Genomic DNA, 23,664 nt, shown 5'->3' with positions numbered 1-23,664 from the left:
GTTGCTGGTGCGGCTGTGCCGGCACCACGTTCACCCAGTGGGCCGTAAATGACATGTACTGTCCCTGACCGTAGTTACAGCTCCACACGTCGGTGCTGCCGTGCACTTTGGCAGAGACTGACATGCTCAAAGACTGGCCCACCATCTCTTCTACATGTGAATGCAGGGCTGGCACTGCCTTTTTGGCGAAGAAATGCCGGCTTGGCACTCTCCACCGCGGCGCGGCACAAGCCATCATTTCTCGGAAAGGTGCTGAGTCCACCAGTTGGAAAGGGAGGGACTGCAGCACCAGCAACTTGGACAGGAGGACGTTCAGCTTTTGCACCGTCGGGTGCGTGCTCGCAAACTGTTGTCTCTTGGAAACATATTCCAAAAAAGACTGCTGACGGAATCCGTGAAGAGGAGTAGCAGGAGAAGGAGCATCTGAACGAGCGGAACAACTCCCCTCAGCAGAGGTGTTGGAGCCTTGACTGGCTGATAGAGGGCGATTGACGTCGGGTGACGGAGCAAGTAACGGAGCGGGTGATGGAGCGGGGGCTGGGGCAGGCAGAACCGCCGTATCTTTATCACGGTTTTCCCAGGCCACCAAATGGCGACGCTGCATATGCTGACGCAACGCTGTAGTCCCAACATGGGCCCCCTGGCCACGCTTGACTTTCTGGCCACATAGTCGACATACGGCTGCGTTTACTTCCTCGGGCGGATTGACGAAAAATTGCCACACCGCCGAGTAGGAAACTTTGCCCCCGCTACTCCTCACTGGCTGACTGCTACTTCCTCCGTGCACACCGGCACCACTACTGGCCGTGGTGGTAGGCTGCAGTGGAGCTGGTGCTCTACTCTGTGGCCGTTTGCCTCCACTGACACTGCTGCGACCCTGCTGCCTCCTGGGCAACCCACCGACTGTTTTGCTCGCTGCCAAGCTGGCACCCTCTTCTCCTGATGATGCGGAAGAAATTGCCTGATGACGACGAGGCTGCCAAGTGCGATCAACCTCCTCATCATCAAGTAGGGTCTCCGCCTCACTACTAGCCCCCTCGGCTGCGTCTGGGTCAGGAGACAGACCTGTCTCTAGAACGGCTACCGAGCCACTCTCCTCGCCAGTACTTCTTCGCCTGGCTGCTGAAGAGGCGGATGTCTCCCCCCGTTCCTGACCTCCCTCTGTTAGCTCTTCCTCACTGTACAGTGGGGCTGAGCCCACAGCATGCAATACTTCGCTTGGTGAGGGAACAGCAAAGGACAGGGGCAGGTAGAGGACACGTGATTTCAGTGGGCTTGTTCCCGGGCAATGCCAACTAACGGTTGTGTCTGACGTACACACCAACCGTTGGCTGTAGGTGTCAGAGGTGACCTGGGAAGAGGAAGATGACCGAGCCAACCAATCGATGACGGCAGGGTTGTCGGTGGAGACACGACCGCTGGATGACACCGGGAGCACTGGCCTCTGGCTGCGACTAGTGCTGCCTCGACCCCTTCCTCTACTGCCACGTCTGCTCGCTCCTAAAACATTGCCTCCTCTGCCACTCCTCTGCATGTTGTCTGACATACTCTTTAATTCAACGATTATGTGTCCCTGAGTAACAATTCTGTGTCCCTGAGTAACAATTCTGTGTCTGTCCCTGAGTAACAATTCTGTGTCCCTGAGTAACAATTATGTGTCCCTCAGTAACACTTCTGTGTCCCTCAGTAACAATTCTGTGTCCCTCAGTAACAATTCTGTGTCCCTCAGTAAAAATTCTGTGTCTGTCTCTGAGTAACAATTCTGTGTCTGTCCCTGAGTAACAATTCTGTGTCCCTCAGTAACAATTCTGTGTCCCTGAGTAACAATTCTGTGTCCCTCAGTAACAATTCTGTGTCTGTCCCTGAGTAACAATGCTGTGTCCCTGAGTAACAATGCTGTGTCCCTGAGTAACAATGCTGTGTCCCTCAGTAACAATTCTGTGTCCCTCAGTAACAATTCTGTGTCCCTCAGTAACAATTCTGTGTCTGTCCCTGAGTAACAGTTCTGTGTCCCTGAGTAACAGTTCTGTGTCCCTGAGTAACAGTTCTGTGTCCCTCAGTAACAATTCTGTGTCTGTCCCTGAGTAACAATTCTGTGTCCCTCAGTAACAATTCTGTGTCCCTCAGTAACAATTCTGTGTCCCTGAGTAACAGTTATGTGTCCCTGAGTAACAGTTCTGTGTCCCTCAGTAACAATTCTGTGTCTGTCCCTGAGCAACAATTCTGTGTCTGTCCCTGAGTAACAGTTCTGTGTCCCTGAGTAACAATTCTGTGTCTGTCCCTGAGTAACAATTCTGTGTCCCTCAGTAACAATTCTGTGTCTGTCCCTGAGTAACAATTCTGTGTCCCTGAGTAACAATTCTGTGTCCCTGAGTAACAATCCTGTGTCCCTCAGTAACAATTCTGTGTCCCTCAGTAACAATTTTGTGTCTGTCCCTGAGTAACAATTCTGTGTCCCTCAGTAACAATTCTGTGTCTGTCCCTGAGTAACAATTCTGTGTCCCTGAGTATCAATTCTGTGTCCCTGAGTAACAATTCTGTGTCCCTCAGAAATTCTGTGTCCCTGAGTAACAATTCTGTGTCCCTGAGTAACAATTCTGTGTCGCTGAGTAACAATTCTGTGTCCCTGAGTAACAATTCTGTGTCCCTCAGTAACAATTCTGTGTCTGTCCCTGAGTAACAATTCTGTGTCTGTCCCTGAGTAACAATTCTGTGTCCCTCAGTAACAATTCTGTGTCTGTCCCTGAGTAACAGTTCTGTGTCCCTGAGTAACAGTTCTGTGTCCCTGAGTAACAGTTCTGTGTCCCTCAGTAACAATTCTGTGTCCCTCAGTAACAATGCTGTGTCTGTCCCTGAGTAACAATTCTGTGTCTGTCTCTGAGTAACAATTCTGTGTCCCTAAGTAACGGTTCTGTGGCCCTCAGTAACAATTCTGTGTCCCTGAGTAACGTTTCTGTGGCCCTAAGTAACGGTTCTGTGTCCCTGAGTAACAATTCTGGGTCCCTCAGTAACAATTCTGTGTCCCTCAGTAACAATTATGTGTCCCTGAGTAACAGTTATGTGTCCCTGAGTAACAGTTCTGTGTCCCTCAGTAACAATTCTGTGTCTGTCCCTGAGTAACAATTCTGTGTCTGTCCCTCAGTAACAATTCTGTGTCCCTCAGTAACAATTCTGTGTCTGTCCCTGAGTAACAATTCTGTGTCCCTCAGTAACAATTCTGTGTCCCTGAGTAACAGTTCTGTGTCCCTGAGTAACAATTCTTTGTCTGTCCCTGAGTAACAATTATGTGTCCCTCAGTAACAATTCTGTGTCTGTCCCTGAGTAACAATTCTGTGTCCCTGAGTAACAATTCTGTGTCCCTGAGTAACAATTATGTGTCCCTGAGTAACAATCCTGTGTCCCTCAGTAACAATTATGTGTCCCTCAGTAACAATTATGTGTCTGTCCCTGAGTAACAATTATGTGTCCCTGAGTAACAATTCTGTGTCCCTCAGTAACAATTATGTGTCCCTCAGTAACAATTATGTGTCTGTCCCTGAGTAACAATTATGTGTCCCTGAGTAACAATTCTGTGTCCCTCAGTAACAATTATGTGTCCCTGAGTAACAATTCTGTGTCCCTCAGTAACAATTCTGTGTCCCTCAGTAACAATTCTGTGTCTGTCCCTGAGTAACAATTCTGTGTCTGTCCCTGAGTAACAATTCTGTGTCCCTCAGTAACAATTCTGTGTCTGTCCCTGAGTAACAGTTCTGTGTCCCTGAGTAACAGTTCTGTGTCCCTCAGTAACAATTCTGTGTCCCTCAGTAACAATTCTGTGTCTCTCCCTGAGTAACAATTCTGTGTCTGTCTCTGAGTAACAATTCTGTGTCCCTAAGTAACGGTTCTGTGGCCCTCAGTAACAATTCTGTGTCCCTGAGTAACGTTTCTGTGGCCCTAAGTAACGGTTCTGTGGCCCTCAGTAACAATTCTGTGTCTGTCCCTGAGTAACAATTCTGGGTCCCTCAGTAACAATTCTGTGTCCCTCAGTAACAATTCTGTGTCCTTGAGTAACAGTTCTGTGTCCCTGAGTAACAGTTCTGTGTCCCTCAGTAACAATTCTGTGTCTGTCCCTGAGTAACAATTCTGTGTCTGTCCCTCAGTAACAATTCTGTGTCCCTCAGTAACAATTCTGTGTCTGTCCCTGAGTAACAATTCTGTGTCCCTCAGTAACAATTCTGTGTCCCTGAGTAACAGTTCTGTGTCCCTGAGTAACAATTCTGTGTCTGTCCCTGAGTAACAATTCTGTGTCCCTCAGTAACAATTCTGTGTCCCTGAGTAACAATTCTGTGTCCCTGAGTAACAATTCTGTGTCCCTGAGTAACAATTCTGTGTCCCTCAGTAATTCTGTGTCCCTGAGTAACAATTCTGTGTCCCTGAGTAACAATTCTGTGTCCCTCAGTAACAATTCTGTGTCCCTCAGTAACAATTTTGTGTCTGTCCCTGAGTAACAATTATGTGTCCCTGAGTAACAATTCTGTGTCCCTGAGTAACAATTCTGTGTCCCTCAGTAACAATTCTGTGTCTGTCCCTGAGTAAAAATTCTGTGTCCCTGAGTAACAATTCTGTGTCCCTGAGTAACAATTCTGTGTCCCTGAGTAACAATTCTGTGTCCCTCAGTAATTCTGTGTCCCTGAGTAACAATTCTGTGTCCCTGAGTAACAATTCTGTGTCCCTGAGTAACAATTCTGTGTCCCTCAGTAACAATTCTGTGTCTGTCCCTGAGTAACAGTTCTGTGTCCCTGAGTAACAATTCTGTGTCCCTGAGTAACAGTTCTGTGTCCCTGAGTAACAGTTCTGTGTCCCTCAGTAACAATTCTGTGTCCCTCAGTAACAATTCTGTGTCCCTCAGTAACAATTCTGTGTCTGTCACTGAGTAACAATTCTGTGTCTGTCCCTGAGTAACAATTCTGTGTCCCTCAGTAACAATTCTGTGTCTGTCCCTGAGTAACAATTCTGTGTCCCTGAGTAACAATTCTGTGTCCCTGAGTAACAATTCTGTGTCCCTCAGTAATTATGTGTCCCTGAGTAACAATTCTGTGTCCCTGAGTAACAATTCTGTGTCCCTCAGTAACAATTGTGTGTCCCTCAGTAACAATTATGTGTCCCTGAGTAACAATTCTGTGTCCCTGAGTAACAATTCTGTGTCTGTCCCTGAGTAACAATTCTGTGTCTGTCCCTGAGTAACAATTCTGTGTCCCTCAGTAACAATTCTGTGTCCCTCAGTAACAATTCTGTGTCTGTCCCTGAGTAACAGTTCTGTGTCCCTGAGTAACAGTTCTGTGTCCCTCAGTAACAATTCTGTGTCCCTCAGTAACAATTCTGTGTCTGTCCCTCAGTAACAATTCTGTGTCCCTCAGTAATAATTTTATGTCCCTCAGTAACAATTCTGTGTCTGTCCCTGAGTAACAGTTCTGTGTCCCTGAGTAACAGTTCTGTGTCCCTGAGTAACAGTTCTGTGTCCCTCAGTAACAATTATGTGTCCCTCAGTAACAATTCTGTGTCCCCCAGTAACAATTCTGTGTCTGTCCCTGAGTAACAATTCTGTGTCTGTCTCTGAGTAACAATTCTGTGTCCCTCAGTAACAATTCTGTGTCCCTCAGTAACAATTCTGTGTCTGTCCCTGAGTAACAGTTCTGTGTCCCTGAGTAACAGTTCTGTGTCCCTGAGTAACAGTTCTGTGTCCCTGAGTAACAGTTCTGTGTCCCTCAGTAACAATTCTGTGTCTGTCCCTGAGTAACAATTCTGTGTCCCTGAGTAACAATTCTGTGTCCCTCAGTAACAATTCTGTGTCCCTCAGTAACAATTCTGTGTCTGTCCCTGAGTAACAGTTCTGTGTCCATGAGTAACAGTTCTGTGTCCCTGAGTAACAGTTCTGTGTCCCTGAGTAACAGTTCTGTGTCCCTCAGTAACAATTCTGTGTCCCTCAGTAACAATTCTGTGTCCCTCAGTAACAATTCTGTCTGTCCCTGAGTAACAATTCTGTGTCTGTCCCTGAGTAACAATTCTGTGTCCCTCAGTAACAATTCTGTGTCCCTCAGTAACAATTCTGTGTCTGTCCCTGAGTAACAATTCTGTGTCTGTCCCTGAGTAACGTTTCTGTGGCCCTAAGTAACGGTTCTGTGGCCCTAAGTAACGTTTCTGTGGCCCTAAGTAACGTTTCTGTGGCCCTAAGTAATGATTCTGTGGCCCTAAGTAACGTTTCTGTGGCCCTAAGTAACGTTTCTGTGGCCCTAAGTAACGATTCTGTGGCCCTAAGTAACGTTTCTGTGGCCCTAAGTAACGATTCTGTGGCCCTAAGTAACGATTCTGTGGCCCTAAGTAACGTTTCTGTGGCCCTAAGTAACGTTTCTCTGGCCCTAAGTAACGTTTCTCTGTCCCTAAGTAACGTTTCTCTGGCCCTAAGTAACGTTTCTCTGGCCCTAAGTAATGTTTCTCTGTCCCTAAGTAACGTTTCTGTGGCCCTAAGTAACGTTTCTCTGTCCCTAAGTAACGTTTCTGTGGCCCTAAGTAACGTTTCTCTGTCCCTAAGTAATGTTTCTGTGGCCCTAAGTAACCTTTCTCTGTCCCCAAGTAACTTTTCTGTGTCCCTAACTCTGTCCCTAATACAGAGAGGTCTGCCTCTCTTGAATGACTGGAGGCAAATGGAGAATTCTAAAATGGCCGCCATTTATAGCTCGACCATTACACAGTGCTGGCTGGCTGGCTGGCTGCTGATTGGCTAATGCGATCACATGTCATTAATGAATGCATTATGGGTCAGCGCGCCTTGTCTGCGCGCCTTCCCAGACATCCCCGCTCCGTCGCCGCACATGTCGCCGCCATTTTAGGAAAAATTTTGATTCACGCATCCGAAGTATGCTAATTTTCGGATTCGGCGCGAATCGAAATTTTGCTATTATTCGAAACGAATTCCACTTTGCCTACTTCGATTCGCTCATCTCTACCCATAATCAGTGCCACCTCATCAGTGCCGCCTATCAGTGCCCATCAGTGCTGCCTCTCTGTGCCACCTCATCAGTGCCACCTATCAGTGCCAATTAGTGCCACCTATCAGTGACCATAAGTGCTATCAGTGTAGCCTCATAAACGCATATCAGCGAAGGAGAAAAATTACCTGTTTGCAAAATTTTATAATAGAAAAAATCAAACTTTTTTTTCAAATGTTTTGCTTTTTTTTTGTTTATAGTGCAAAAAATAAAACACACAGAGGCAAGTACATACCACCAAAGGAAATCTCTATTTGTGTGAAAAAAATGATAAAACTTTCATTTGGATACAGTGTTGCATGACCGTGCAATTGTCATTCAAAGTACGAAAGCTCTGAAAGATGAGAATTGGCCTGGGTAGGAAGGGGGTATAAGTGTCCAGAAGGCAAGTGGGTAGGGGTTCTTTCTTGTAGTATTCCATTTACTGTCTAAAAGATGGTTTTCTTGACTTTGGAAAGATTTCCTTTCACAGAACAGGAACATGAAGGAATGGGACAGAAAGTGAAGGGAAAGCCTCTCAGTGGAAGGGAAAACTTGCCCTGAAAGGAGTCTTAACTCTTTCCTACTCAATAAAAACTAAATACAACATGTTGGCTTTAAATATATTTTAATGAAGAACCTTGTCGTATCCGAAATCTCCATACTGTTCCAGTCAGGCAACTAATTATTTTCAAAAAGGGTCAACAGCAGCAGAAGTGATACCTATTTTATGACATTTATACAGTAATAAGGAACATTTTGAAGGTAATTTTTGTCTAGGAGACAAAGTAAACATTATAAACAAATATATATATACATGGATATGCCTTTCCTCTTCACTCTGAAAATCAGTTCTCTGCATGGCTTAAAGAATGTTATTTTAAAACCCATGTCCTTGTCCACTACCCTATAACCCCCTACCACCCTCTAACTGATCCGTGGACTTAGAAGACTCCAGCAGTGTGATAACATCCCAACATATGGCAGGTCTTTGTCAAGCCCTGACTGCAGTGTAGGATCACCAGTCTTTGTTCCCAGAAGAGGCGTTTTGGAGGGTCATGTGATGGAGAAACTGCAAACGTAACCACTTGCCTACAGGGCACTTCTACCCCCTTCCTGCCTACAGGGCACTTCTACCCCCTTCCTGCCTACAGGGCACTTCTACCCCCTTCCTGCATACAGGGCACTTCTACCCCCTTCCTGACTACAGGGCACTTCTACCCCCTTCCTGCCTACATGGCACTTCTACCCCCTTCCTGCCTACAGGGTACTTCTACCCCCTTCCTGCCTACAGGACACTTCTACCCCCTTCCTGCCTACCGGGCACTTCTACCCCCTTCCTGCCTACAGGGCACTTCTACCCCCTTCCTGCCTACCGGGCACTTCTACCCCCTTCCTGCCTACAGGACACTTCTACCCCCTTCCTGCCTACCGGGCACTTCTACCCCCTTCCTGCCTACCGGGCACTTCTACCCCCTTCCTGCCTACAGGGCACTTCTACCCCCTTCCTGCCTACAGGACACTTCTACCCCCTTCCTGCCTACAGGACACTTCTACCCCCTTCCTGCCTACAGGGCACTTCTATCCCCTTCCTGCCTACCGGACACTTCTACCCCCTTCCTGCCTACCGGGCACTTCTACCCCCTTCCTGCCTACAGGACACTTCTACCCCCTTCCTGCCTACCGGGCACTTCTACCCCCTTCCTGCCTACCGGGCACTTCTACCCCCTTCCTGCCTACCGGGCACTTCTACCCCCTTCCTGCCTACAGGGCACTTCTACCCCCTTCCTGCCTACCGGGCACTTCTACCCCCTTCCTGCCTACAGGACACTTCTACCCCCTTCCTGCCTACCGGGCACTTCTACCCCCTTCCTGCCTACCGGGCACTTCTACCCCCTTCCTGCCTACAGGGCACTTCTACCCCCTTCCTGCCTACAGGACACTTCTACCCCCTTCCTGCCTACAGGACACTTCTACCCCCTTCCTGCCTACAGGGCACTTCTATCCCCTTCCTGCCTACCGGGCACTTCTACCCCCTTCCTGCCTACAGGACACTTCTACCCCCTTCCTGCCTACCGGGCACTTCTACCCCCTTCCTGCCTACCGGGCACTTCTACCCCCTTCCTGCCTACCGGGCACTTCTACCCCCTTCCTGCCTACAGGGCACTTCTACCCCCTTCCTGCCTACCGGGCACTTCTACCCCCTTCCTGCCTACAGGACACTTCTACCCCCTTCCTGCCTACCGGGCACTTCTACCCCCTTCCTGCCTACCGGGCACTTCTACCCCCTTCCTGCCTACAGGGCACTTCTACCCCCTTCCTGCCTACCGGCACTTCTACCCCCTTCCTGCCTGCAGGGCACTTCTACCCCCTTCCTGCCTGCAGGGCACTTCTACCCCCTTCCTGCCTACCGGGCACTTCTACCCCCTTCCTGCCTACAGGGCACTTCTACCCCCTTCCTATCCAGGCCAATTTTCAGCTTTCAGTGCTGTCACACTTTGAATGACAATTGCGCGGTCATGCAACACTGTACCTGACGGGGAAACCCAAAACTCATGGGTTTCAGTAACATTTTGACTGCTGAAGCCGGATTGAAAAGTAGATGTTTATTATACAAGCATGTAGCTAGACCTCCATGCAGGGAGAGCAGAACAATACATGGTGTTGGATTCAAAGAAATGCTCTATCTAACTAGGGCTTTCTAATACAATTTATATGCTCTACAGTGGGTGGTACCCAGCTATCTGATCTTTCTTTGAAGAGTCATCTGTGTCTTTGGTGTAACTCATTGAGATGAGAATAGTTATCCAAATGTTATTGTTACTTCCATTGTCCTTTGGGTTTGACAGGTCTTCAAAGGCTGTGATAATAATCTTGTAAACAATAGGTGATGTGAATGCTAAGGAACTGGAAGTAGAAATGCCAAATGTTGAGCCAGCAGGAGAGGGAAATAGGTTGTTAGGCCATCTAATTCAATACCAATGTATTTCATATTTATATCTAGAAATGGCTGCTCCATTTTCCCTTACAAATATGAAACCAAAATGAAGAATACGGGGACATGACCTCAAACGGACAGGAGGAAAGTTCAAAACTAATCTTAGAAAGTATTATTTTACTGAAGAGGTAGTTGATGCTTGGAATAGGCTTCCAGCAGAGGTAGTGAGCCAGTCAACAGTAAATGGCTTCAAACATGTAAACACCGACAAAAAAAAAAAGTAACAAAAAAAAAAAAAGAAAGAAAAACCTAAAACATAAATAAGTTAAAAAAAAAAGAAAAGAAAACACGGGGAGACTGGACGGACCACTTGGTCTTTTTTCTGCTGTCACTTTCCTATGTTTCTATCTTAACTCAACCAGGGAGCTAAGCAATGTGTGACGTCACTTGTTCAGATCTGTACATTACATTTACCAGTTTATTAGCCTTTCTTGCAAATAACTCTAAAAAGGAACAGTCCCATGTTAAAACAGTTTACCGAGGACAACTCTTTGTTCAGAGGTTAGGTGCACTGCAAACCCCAGTTGGTGCCCCAATCCAAATGCACGGAAAACCTAAAGTGATTCATTTTTGTTCTTTTTGATGCTTAACCCCTTCATGCCTGAGGGTAAAACAAATATTAAAGCCTAAGTCAAATTGTACAACTTTGACACGTGTTAGTAAAACCGTTCATCCCATTACAGCTACTGTGTACATTCAGGTGAATTAAACCTTGTTTTTTTCAGGATAAATTGGGCTTTCATTTGGTGGTGAAAGGTAATGGATATCTTTTGACTTTTTTTATTATCAAAGGAAAACTGCCCCAAAATAGTATTTTTTTTTTATTTAGCTGCGTGTTTCTTGTTACTACCATTACTTACCACCAAAGAACAACCCAAAAAAAAAAGGTCCAGCTCTTGACGATCGCAGCGATACCATATATGTGTATGTTATTTGTTGTTTATTACTACAGCCCAGAAACAATAGTGCGCATTTAGTTTTTTTTACCTAAAGCACATTGACACTGACACTAAGTGACACTCATGCCCTGACCTTTGACCTTGACCTTTGATTCTGACCTTGACCCAAACACTAACCCTGGCACTGAACTAGATCAGACCTTGATCTAGTTATTTTTTTCTTTATTTTTTATTTTATTTTTTAATATTTATTTATTTATCTTTTTGTTTTACAAACAGTTGTTTATTTTTTTTTCTTTCTGCCAGGAGAGAGAGAGATACAATGTATTCAGAGAGAAAAAAAACAAGGGGGGTGGGCTTCATAGTGACTGATCCCTGTGAAAACCAATCAGAGGCTATCTCAGCAATCATGTCACCCAGAATAAGGAGTCTTGGCTCCCGATCATTAGAATGCGACCTGGGGCTCTCAGTGTCACCCCGGTCAGTACGGCGCGCTCCCAGCACACAGACAGGTAAGCAAATATGCATCCCCATGGAAAAAATCCCAGTTCTGTGAGGTCACATATCTGTGTGATGGCGGCGTGAAGGGATTAGGCCTACTATGGACCATAGGTCATAGATCATGTTTGAGCAGACTGAATGTACTTGAGCTGATCGATCGATCAACTTGGGTACAACCAGCCTGTCAAATTTTATGTGCGATTATTTCCCCCCCTGCGGGAGAACACAATGGCTCCTGCTACCAGTGGTTGCAGGAAAGATAATGTCTCCATCTCTGTCCGGCTTTAGTGTTTGATTAATGCTCACATGAGAACTGAGCGGGGTGTTGGTGATGATGCCGTTATTGAACCTCCATGAATTATACAATTATAACCGATTATTGTGACCAGCATGCATGACCAGCCCAGCATTGCTGAATATGCCCGGGATCTCTTCCTCTTCAGCTCTACACGTAAGACAAATTCACCAAAGAACCAGAAAAATCTACGAGAGATCCAACGCATCTTAGAAGGTAATTAAGGGTAAAGCAAACTCAGCTGATCATTGGAGTTTTATTGGGCCGTCATTTCAGATCAAGGCACATTTTTTACCTGCTTGCTGCTTATTATTTCTCGATACATGTCATGTATAAGTGTCGGTTCACATCACTGCGACCTGAAAGTAGCGCGACTTACAGTGCGACTTTGTCAGGCAACTGGAGTACTATTTTAAAGTGACTTTGAAGAAGCTCTGAAGCAACAGCACAGGGGCTAAATGGTTAGCGCTTCGCCTGGCAGTATTAGTATCATTGGTTCAAATCTGTACCACCTGCCTGGAGGTTGCATGTTCTCCCTGTGCCCATGTGGGTTTCCTCCCACACTCCAAATACTACATGCTGAGAGGTTAACCACTTGCCCTCCAGAGGATTTCCCAACCAGGCCATTTTTTGCATTACAGTGCTGCGTTATTTTAACCAACAATTGCGCGGTCATGCAATGCTGCATCCAAATAAAATTTACATATTTTTTCCCACAAATTGAGCTTTCTTTCAGTGGTATTTGATTGCCTGTGCATTTTAAAAAAATTTTTGCGCTATAAAAAAAAAAACTATTTTGAGTAAAAAACAATATTTTTGACTTTTTGCTATTAAACATGTTCAGTAAAAAAAAATTTAAAAATCCAATTTTCGTCATAAATTTAGGCCGATTTGTATTCTGTGAAATGTCTTTGCTAAAAAAAAAAAATGTCAATACGTGTAAATGAATTGGTTTACGCGAAGGTTATAGTGTTTACGTTTGGCAGTATATATACTGGAATCTTTTTTTTTAAAACTAGTAATGGCGGTGATCAGAGACTTATAGTGGGACTGCAGCGGGTATTCTGACACTGGGGGGGAACTGACATCCCCAGTGACACCAATACAGTGATCAGTGCTAAAAAAAAGTACTGACGCTGTACTAATGGCACTGGGGAGGAAGGGGTTAACATCTGGGGCCATCAAAGGGTTACCTGTGTGCTTGGAATGTTTTACTAGGGTGCGGGGTCTGTGTGCTTCACTGTAATCACACTGCTCTGGATGGCTGTGCTGTGCAATGTGCCCGATCTGACAGGGAAGAGGAATGTTAGTAAACAAAACACTCCTCCTCCCCATTGGAGAACCTCAGTAATCACCGGGTGCTGGTGGGTAATCACCAGCCAGGATTTGGTGAACGACAGCCGTGGCCGCGATGGCGGCATGCGCATGCATGCAAAATCACGTAATATATATATATATATATGTGATTTTGCGCACCCCTACTGCCCTGTTGCAGTATATCTGCTATAGGACGGCGGGGAAGCGGTTCATTGGATCCTGCTTGTATTGTCCCTAGTATGTGTATGTATGGATGTAAGTTAGGGACCTTAGACTGTACGCCCCTTGAGGGTTAGGGACTGATGTAAATGTACAATATACAGTTGTGTCCAAAATTATTCAACCCCCACTGAAATTGAGTGTTTTGGCCAGTTTGACATTGCTTTTGATCATTCAGTCATCTTGCTTACATTTACATTAAAGAGGCACTTGTAGGTCAGACAAATATAACATAACAGTTATAATGAAATAACCACAAATGTCTTTTCTGTGCTCACAGCATTATCAGTTTTATTCAACCCCCAAGTGACATTCAATCTTAGTACTTAGTACAGCATCCTTTTACAGTTATAACAGCTTTTAAACGTGAAGCATAGCTTGACACAAGTGTCTTGCAGCGATCTACGGGTATCTTCGCCCATTCTTCATGGGCAAAGGCCTCCAGTTCAGTCACATTCTTAGGCTTGCGCACTGCAACTGCTTTCTTTAAGTCCCACCAGAGGTTCTCAATCGGATTTAAGTCTGGTGACTGCGATGGCCACTCCAAAATGTTCCAGCCTTTCCTCTGCAACCATGCTCTAGTGGACTTGGAGGTATGCTTGGGATCATTGTCCTGTTGAAAGGTCCAACGTCTCCCAAGCCTCAGGTGTGTGACGGACTGCATCACGTTTCCATCCAATATCTCCTGGTACTGAAGAGAATTCATGGTACCTTGCACACGCTGAAGCTTCCCTGTACCTGCAGAAGCAAAACAGCCCCAAAGCATGATTGACCCTCCACCATGCTTCACAGTAGGCAAGGTGTTCTTTTCATCATAGGCCTTGTTCTTCCTCCTCCAAACATAGCGTTGATCCATGGGCCCAAACAGTTCTAATTTTGTTTCATCAGTCCACAGAACACTATCCCACAACTTTTGTGGTTTGTCCACATGGCTTTTGGCATACTGCAGTCGACTCTTCTTATTCTTTGGAGACAGCAAGGGGGTACGCCTGGGAGTTCTGGCACGGAGGCCTTCATTACGCAGTGTGCGTCTTATTGTCTGGGCTGAAACTTCTGTACCCACATCTGACAAATCTTTTCTCAGTTCCTCAGCAGTCACACGGGGACTTCTCTCCACTCTACGCTTCAGGTAGCGCACAGCAGTCGAAGTCAGCATCTTCTTTCTGCCACGACCAGGTAGCGTTTCAACAGTGCCCTTTGCCTTGAATTTGCGAATGATGCTTCCTAAGGTGTCTCTTGGTATGTTTAACATCTTTGCAATCTTCTTATAGCCATTGCCCTTCCTGTGAAGAGAAATCACCTCTTCTCTTGTCTTCCTGGACCATTCTCTTGCCTTCACCATGTTTGTAACCACACCAGTAAATGTCTAGAAGGAGCTGAGTATCACAGTCATTTTAAAGCTGCCTAATTGGTGCTTATTATGCTTGATTGCTGCTCGGTGACATCCACAGGTGTTTTCAATACCTGATGGAAAGCACCTGTATGAACCTCTGTTCTTCAGAGTGGTAGTCTTTAAGGGGTTGAATAATTGTGGCAATGAAGAAACCACATAAGAACCATTTACTACTGTATTACATAAACAATTGATGTCATTTTAGTTGCATTTGGGTAGTTACAACGTCCTTGTAGGATTTGATTCTGAATACAATTCCAAATGTACACTATAGTCCCTAAACCCCTTTACAGCATTGGGGGTTGAATAATTTTGGACACAACTGTATATGTAAAGCACTGCAAAAATTGACAGCTCTATATAAGTACCTGAAATAAATAAATAAATAACAACTCTGAAGCAACTTTCAGGGAAGGCCTGGACAATCTTCCTGCAATGTTGGATCCAAATCACATCAATGTAGATGAGGATCCATCTTGGAGGTGACTTCCATTAAAGTCTATGGGCACACGTTGGATAGAAGTCGTCTTTAAGTAGTACGGGAACCTTTTCCAAAGTCGGAGCGACTTCAGTGGTGCTGATTAGGACGGCTCTCATTGACTAACATGGGATTTCACATGTCATGTGACAAGTCGGATCCCAAGTCGCAGCGGTGTGAACCGAGCCTGAAGCCCTATTAAATTTGCAGTTTACATTAGTTTAATACATTCCAGGGGCCTCAAAACAAAAGGTGTGCCAAATATTAACATTGTTTTGTTTTCAAAAAGCAGCCTCATCTTTTGTATGAAATCCTGGTCCTTCCCCAGACACTGAACCCTTCCTCACTGTGTGGAAACAGTAGTCTCTCTGCAGAGGTCTGACTCGTTGGGGGTTTCTTTTCAGCAGGCAACTATTGAGCTTTGCTGATTGGAGAGCTCTGGCTCTGACTCATCAGGTATCATGTCAGATCTTTGCAGAGATACCTCTGCTTACACAGATAGCAAGGATCCTTCATGCTGCATGCTGTTAGGGGACAAGCTTCTCTACCTAGCAATCCTCTGATCCTCATTTTTCCTAAAATGCCTGACTACAGTAAAACAGTCTGCTCAGGTACAGTGGAGTATTTAGGTTTCGTGCTGCCCTAGGAAACACAAAAATCAGACACCCCAAGGTGCGGACTGACCATTTGGAAACTTGGGCACTGCCTGAAACAACAGTTGGACTCTGCATGCAACATCAAGCAGCTTGAAGCCTCTCTCGAATCCCACCTGGTTCCCATTCCATAGATGTCCTTCTTCCAGGGGGCAGTGCTGCCCCCCTAAATAATACCGCCCTAGGCAAATGCCTTGCTTGCCTTGTGGTAAATACACCCCTACTCAGGTATTTCTCATTCTAGATACAGTGAGGAACAGAAGTATTTGAACCCCCTGCGATTTTGCAAGTTCTCCCACTTAGAAATCATGGAGGGGTCTGAAATTCACATTGGAGGACATTCCCACTCTGAGGACAGAATTCAGGAGATCACATTGTATGATTTGTAAAGAATGTATTTGTCTCGCACGGCTGAACAGAAGTATTTGAACACCTAAGAAACAGCAAGAATTCTGGCTCTCAGAGACCTGTTACTGTGCCTTTAAAAAGTCCCCCTCTACTCCACTCATTCATCTAACCTAATAGCACCTGTCTTAGCTCTTTAAAGACACCTGTCCACCCCACAGTCAGTCAGACGCCAACTACTACCATGGGCAAGACCAAAGAGCTGTCAAAAGACACCAGAGACAAAATTGTGGACCTCTACAAGGGTGGAAAGGGCTACGGGGCAATTGCCAAGCAGCTTGGTGAAGATAGATCAACTGTTGGAGCAATTGTTAGAAAATGGAAGAGGCTAAAGAGGACTGTCAGTCTCCCTCAGACTGGGGCTCCATGCAAGATGTCACCTCGTGGGGTATCACTGATGAGAAGAAAGGTGAGGAATCAGCCCAGAACTACAAGGGAGGAGCTGGTCAATGACATGAAGAGAGCTGGGACCACAGTTTCAAAGGTCACTGTCGGTAGAACACTACGCTGCCATGGTTTCAAATCATGCATTGCACGGAAGGTTCCCCTGCTCAAGTCATCACATGTCCAGGCCCGTCTGAAGGTTCCCCTGCTCCAGTCATCACATGTCCAGGCCCGTCTGAAGGTTCCCAATGACCATCTGGATGATGCAGAGGAGGCATGGGAGAAAGTCATGTGGTCAGATGACACCAAAGTAGAACTTTTTGGTCTAAACTTCACTCGCCGTGTTTGGAGGAAAAACAAGAATGAGTTGCATCCCAAGAACACCATCCCTACTGTGAAGCATGGGGGTGGTAACATCATGCTTTGGGGGTGCTTTTCTGCGAAGGAGACAGGACGACTGCACTGTATTAAGGAGAGGATGAATGGGGCCATTTATTGTGAGATTTTGAGCAATAACCTCCTTCCCTCAGTCAGAGCATTGAAGATGGGTCGTGGCTGGGTCTTCCAACATGACAACGACCCGAAGCACAGAGCCAGGAGAACCAAGGAGTGGCTCCGTAAGAAGCATATCGAGGTTCTGGAGTGGCCTAGCCAGTCTCCACACCTAAATCCAATAACCTCTTTGGAGGGAGCTGAATCTCTGTGTTGCTCAGCGACAGCCCTGAAACCTGACAGATCTAGAGGAGATCGGTGTGGAGGAGTCGGCCAAAATCCCTGTTGCAGTGCAAACCTGGCCAAGGACTACAGGAAACGTCTGACCTCTGTAATTGCAGACAAAGACTTCTGTACCAAATATTAACACGGATCTTCTCAGGGGTTCAAATACTTCTGTTCAGCCGTGCGAGACAAATACATTCTTTACAAATCATACAATGTGATTTCCTGAATTTTTTTAAAATTCTGTCTCTCAGAGTGGGAATGCACCTACAATGTGAATGTTAGACCCCGCCATGATTTCTAAGTGGGAGAACTTGCAAAATCGCAGGGGGTTCAAATACTTCTGTTCCTCACTGTACATATGGAAGGTAAAAGACATTTATCTTAGTTGAGGTATTGTGGTTTTTCTGGCATTTAACATAATACTATATTATGGGTTAGGGACTGATGTGAATGTACAATATATATGTAAAGCGCTGCGTAAACTGACGGCGCTATATAAGTACCTGAAATAAATAAATACTAAATATTTTGTGATACAGACTTGTAATTGTCTGTTTTTGTTTCTTACAGCTCACAATAGAAGCCTCCTGGTAAGTACATCCAAATATACAAGGTGTGCACTTTAAAGCAGAACTCCAGGAATGTTTTTTCTTTTTTGTTATCATGCAGTGGGGCTGTGCCCTCACTGCATGGATTATTTCTAGGGGGGAGTGGAAAGCCTATACTCACCTTACCCACCAATGCACCGGAAAACTGCACTCCCCCACGGTCCAGCAGTGGACTGTTCCTGTCTGTGGAGCAATCCAATGCCACTGGACTGTGAAGTGTGTGTGTGTGGGGGGGGGCAGAAACTGAAAAGGACTGGTCCTGTGCTGAGTGCAGGTGAGTATATTTTCAGGTTCCTCTCCCCTAGAGCAAAACAAGCATTTAACCTATGCAGTGCCGCCAAAAAAAAAAAAAAAAAAATTCTGCTTTAAAGCAGAGAGAACCATGACTGAGTCGCTCACACACTCCACTAGGGGGACCATTTCAGAACAGGGCTGAATAAGGCCTAAACAAACCAGCCAATGGCAGTCCACGGCCCACAAAGGCCACCTTTCTGCCAAGTTTGCATGAAAAGCGAGTTCTAAACCTTTTATTGATCATTCTCCTGGTCACCATTAGCAATGATCCACCTATGGCTGGGGATACTGCTTGTGAAAGGCCTTACATCTTCTCCATGGTTACAGGATAGACTTCTGATAGTCCAACTAACACCTGAGGCCCATGTGATAAAGGGGGTCCAGATCACTTGCCTTGTGCTACATAGAGGAGATCAGCTCATTGCCAGCAAGAGGGTGGCTTCATCACCTATCAAGCACCAGCTCCAACCCAACCAGATTTGAACTAGTGTAATCTCCCTTCAGGATCCTGTATCCAGCAATGTATACCTTCCATGAGATATCCACTGCTGGGTCCTCACAATGTGCAGTCACAACTCACACTCTCACAGATAGAAGGCATCCACTTGATTCACCAATATTCAGCCAGAGGCTCAGTACGTTTCCATTTTGTTTGTACTTGAGGTAGTCAATCAGTAACAGTCTTTAGTAATGATTAATCCCCAACACAGTGATACAGAACAGGTCCTCTTTAAGTAGGCAATGTACCTTCCATCACTCCGTATTGGGGGTTCCCATCCTTTGGTTCCAATAAATTGGTTTTAGTTCTTCAGTGCATCTCTCTAATCAGGCATCTCCATTTCCATCAGCCTACTCCTCTAACCAAGGTCCCCCTAGACCAGGTATCACTAAATGGTGGACCGCAGTCCAAAAACTGACCGCATGACAGTCAATTCCTGGACCGCTGCTCCACTCCTTCCTCCACCCCTCTGCTCCATCACCCCGCTGCCCCATTGCCCCTCCACCACCTTCATCTCCAAACAGCAGGTAGAAGGAAGAAGGTGCAGCATGTCTGGACGGAGGACAGAAGCTGCCCAAGTTAACAAATATGTGATCTATTGCTAGGGGCAGCCCTAGCAACCAATCATCTGCCTGTTAACATAAAAGGTTGGGCAGCTCCCGCCCTCTGCCCGGACATGCTGCACCTTCTGCCTTCTACCTGCTGTGTAAGGGGGATTGAAGGATTGTGACTGACAGGAGAAAATGTGATGTAAGGGAGGGGGCATTCACATAAAGGGGACCGGGTTGCAAAGAAGGAAGGGGGCTGTGAAAAGGACCAGGATACAAGAAAGGGGGGCTGTGAAGGGGACTGGGATTCAAATAAGTGGGGCTGGGAGGGGGACTGGGGTGCAAAGAAGGGGGACTATGAAGGGGACTGGAGTGCAAAGAAGGGGGGCTGGGAGGGGGACTGGGGTGCAAAGAAGGGGGACTATGAAGTGGACTGGAGTGCAAAGAAGGGGGGCTGTGAAGGGGCCTGGGGTGCAAGGAGGGGGGGATGTGAAGGAGACTCAGGTGCAAGTAAGGGGGGGGGTGGGGGGCTGTGAAGGGGTTTGAGATACAAGAAAGCAGGGCTGTGAGGGGGCTGGGGTGCAAGTTAGGGGGGGTGTAAAGGGGGCTGTGATGCAAGGAGGGAAAGCTGTGAAGGAAACTGGGATTCAAGGAAGGGTATTGTTAAGGGGACATGGATGCATGGCGGGGGCGACTGTGAAGAAGTCACAGAGGACACTGATGAGAAGGGGAGGGGATTGTGAGGTAAGGAGGGGAGCGGTGATGTGAAGAGGGGATTGAGGGAATTTATGTAAATGGGGGGCTGTGATGTAAATTGGGGGCACTTGGATGCAAAGGGGTCTGTAATGTAAAGGGGGGCTGTATTGTAAAGGGAGAACTGATGACACTGCTGTAAAGAGGAAACTGTCATGTAAGGGGGTGGGGCTGTGACATGAAGGATCCGAGTCATAAATTTGAATTCAATACCCCGCCTGAATTCTATACTATTCTTTTCTATTCTGTTCTGTTTGAAATTAAATTTCAGAAGACAGTTATATTCTTTCTATTTTATTATTTTTCAATCTATTCTATTCTTTTATATTGTATTCTATTCTATTGTTCTATTCTGTTCTAGTCTTTTATGTTCTATTCTTTTCATATTAAAATGTTTGTCAAATTCAATTTTAAATCAAAGTTGATGCGAATTTCATGCGAGTTTAATTTCATTATTTCAGATTTGTTACTTCTCATAATTTTATTACGTAACTCGGACATTTGGATACATCTGAATTACGAAAAAGTTCTTTGAATTTTGAAATAGAAACAAACTACACATGTTCACCCATTACCAAATATCTTGTTCCTTCCTTGGAATCCGCCTTCATTTGTGTCTCATGCTCCCCCTCCCAGACACTGCAGCTCACAGTGGGAGGCAGTGCTGTCATCCCAGAGATCAGTGGGTGGGACTAGGAGTGGCCAGGTGCTGAGTGACAACCATGCCCCTTGTAACATTTGTCCGTTCTGTATTTGTATAATCAGAGTTTTCCATATACAATTGCAAGAAAAAGTATGTGAACCCCTTGGGATTCCGTGGAGTTTTTCATGAATTGGGCATAAAATGTGCTCTGAACGTCATCTAAGTCACAACAATAGAAGAACACAGTCTGCTGAACATAATACTACACAAACATTAGATGTTGCCATGGTTTAATTGCACATAACATGTAAACATTCACAGTGCAGGGAGGAAAAAGTATGTGAGGCCCTAGCTTAATGACTTCTCCCAGAGCTAATTGGAGCCAGGAGTGAGCCCACCTTGACTCCAATCAGTGTGATGATATTGGATGTGTTGCTGACAGCTGTCCTGCCCTTAAAAAACACACACCTGTTTTGGGTTTACTGGTTTCAAGAAGCACTGTCTGATGTGAACCATACCTCGCAGAAAAGAGCTCTCAGAAGACCTACGATCAAGAATTGTTGACTTGCATGAAGCTTGAAAGGGTTACAAAAGTATCTCCAAAAGCCTTGATGTTCATGTGTCCATGGTAAGACAGACTGTCTACAAATGGAGAAGGTTTAGCACTGTTGCTACTCTCCCTAGGCGTGGTCGTCCTGTAAAAATGACTGCAAGAGCACAGCGCAGAATGCTGCATGAGGTAAAGAAGAATCCCAGAGTGTCAGCTAAAGACCTACAGAAATCTCTGGCACATGCTAACATTTTTGTTGACACATCTACAATAAGGAAAACATGAAACAAGAATGGAGTACATGGGAGGACACCACGGAGGAAGCCATTGCTGTCCAAAAAGAATATTGCAGCACGTTTGAAGTTTGCAAAAGAGCACCTGGATGTTCCACAGCACTACTGGCAAAATATACTGTGGACAGATGAAACCAAGATTGAGTTGTTTGGGAAGAACACACAACACTATGTGTGGAGAAAAAAAGGCACAGCACACCAACATCAAAACCTCATCCCCACTGTGAAACATGGCGGAGGGAGCATCATGGTTTGGGGCTGCTTTGCTGCCTCAGGGCCTGGACGGATTGTTGTCATTGATGGGAAAATGAATTCCAGAGTTTATCAAGACATTTTGCAGGAAAACGTACGACCATCTGTCCGCCAACTGAAGCTCCGCAGAGGATGGGTGATGCAACAGGACAATGACCCAAAGCATACAAGTAATTCAACAAAACAATGGCTGCAACAGCACAGAATACGCCTTCTGGAGTGGCCCAGTCAGAGTCCTGACCTCAACCCGATTGAAATGCTGTGGCATGACCTTAAGAGAGCGATTCACACCAGACATCCCAAGAATATTGCTACACTGAAACAGTTTTGCGAAGAGGAGTGGTCCAAAATGACTCCACATCGTTGTGCAGGTCTGATCTGCAACTACAGGAAACGTTTGGTTGAGGTTATTGCTGCCCCAAAGGAGGGTCAACCAGTTATTAAGTCCAAAGGTTCACATACTTTTTCCTCCCTGCACTGTGAATGTTTACATGTTATGTGCAATTAAACCATGGCAACATCTAATGTTTGTGTAGTATTATGTTCAGCAGACTGTGTTCTTCTATTGTTGTGACTTAGATGACGTTCAGAGCACATGTTATGCCCAATTCATGCAAAACTCCACGTAATCCCAAGGGGTTCACATACTTTTTCTTGCAACTGTATATTGTACATTCACATCAGTCCCCGCCCTCAAGGAGTGTACAGTATAAGGTCCCTAACTCACATTCATACATAATAGGGCTACTTATCTACCAACATGTCTTTGGGGTGTGGAAGGAAACTAGAGAATTTGTAGGAAACCCACACAGGCAAAGGGAGAGCATGCAAACTCCAGGCAGGTAGTGCCATAATTGGGATTCAAACCAACAACTCTGATACTGCCAGCCTGAAGTACTGGTCACTAAGCAACCATGCTGTCCATCAGTGGCATCCCTAGGGGTGTGCGGGGGGGTGCAGGTTGCACCTGGTGACACCATTATAGGGGGTGCAGGAGCAGGATGCCAGCACAGTGACAGCTGCCCCCTCCCCAATGTAGCGGTAAAATGAGTATCCCTTGAAGAAACTGTGCATTTGCCGGTTTCAGGCCAAAGAAGCCGATCACTGGCTCTGTGCTAAAGTTGGAGATCAGCTTCTTCGGCCTGAAACCGGCAAATGCGCAGTTTCTTCAAGGGATACTCATTTTACAGCTACACCGGCACCGCTCCTTCCTCTCTGGAGGGGTGACACCACGTGTTACCGCACCGGGTGACACCAACCCTAGGAATGCCACTGCTGCCTATACAGCTCTGTTCTGAATTTAGAAGCAGTGCAGCATCGTTGCCACCAAATCACAGAAAGCTGTAAGGTGGGCTTCAATGACAGGATCAACAAGTAATCATGGGACATGGTAATGAAAGGCCATAGCTTTAATTTAATTTAACATTGACCTATTATAATTAGAGATGAGCGAAGTATTCAAAAATTCGATTCGACTGATTCGGCGAATTCGTGGAAAATATTTGATTCGAGTCGAATATATTCGCGGTGAATTTAACTTAAAAAAGGGTGTTTCTAGGCTTCAGAGAGACATAATATTAGTGCAGAACACTGTACCTTTAATTTAAATGCCCTTGGAGTCTGCTGGGGAAGAGAAATAATACTGTCAGTCAGTATGACATGCAGATGAGTGCCGTCGATCTTAGAATCACCGCACACTTCACTCATTTGGCCAGTCACGGGGCCAAAACCAGTGTTTGGAGCCACAGTGTGGCGGTGGAGGCAGCAGCAATGGGAGGCCATACAGCAACCTATGACAAAATGGAAACCAGCAGGAGTGTGAGGAGACCTGAAAGTGGCACATGGCAGAGTGGGAGCAATGGGAGGCGGTACAGGGACCCAGGTCACACTGTGGGCCCAGCAGCAGCGTGACCAGGCAGTACGGGGGCCCATGGCCGATTTGGGGCCTGGCAGCACCT

At 45.9% G+C, this 23,664-nt stretch overlaps 1 protein-coding gene across 1 annotated transcript in view; it reads left to right on the top strand.

Moving 5' to 3' along the window:
* Positions 1-23,664, top strand: part of LOC149457608 (uncharacterized) — a 51,050-nt gene that overhangs the window by 16,025 nt on the left and 11,361 nt on the right. Inside the window, exon 4 of the mRNA XM_089683461.1 lies at positions 17,837-17,856. Within this exon, the coding sequence (XP_089539587.1) occupies positions 17,837-17,856 (20 nt within the window). The remainder of the gene's footprint in view (positions 1-17,836; positions 17,857-23,664) is intronic.

The sequence above is a fragment of the Staurois parvus genome, unplaced genomic scaffold (assembly GCF_062004578.1).
Source record: "Staurois parvus isolate SC_StPar_1 unplaced genomic scaffold, SC_StPar_1.0 ptg000311l, whole genome shotgun sequence".
NCBI classification, from domain to species: domain Eukaryota; kingdom Metazoa; phylum Chordata; class Amphibia; order Anura; family Ranidae; genus Staurois; species Staurois parvus.
The sequence above is the reverse complement of the archived record's forward strand: the minus strand, read 5'-3'. Positions and strand labels throughout refer to the sequence as shown.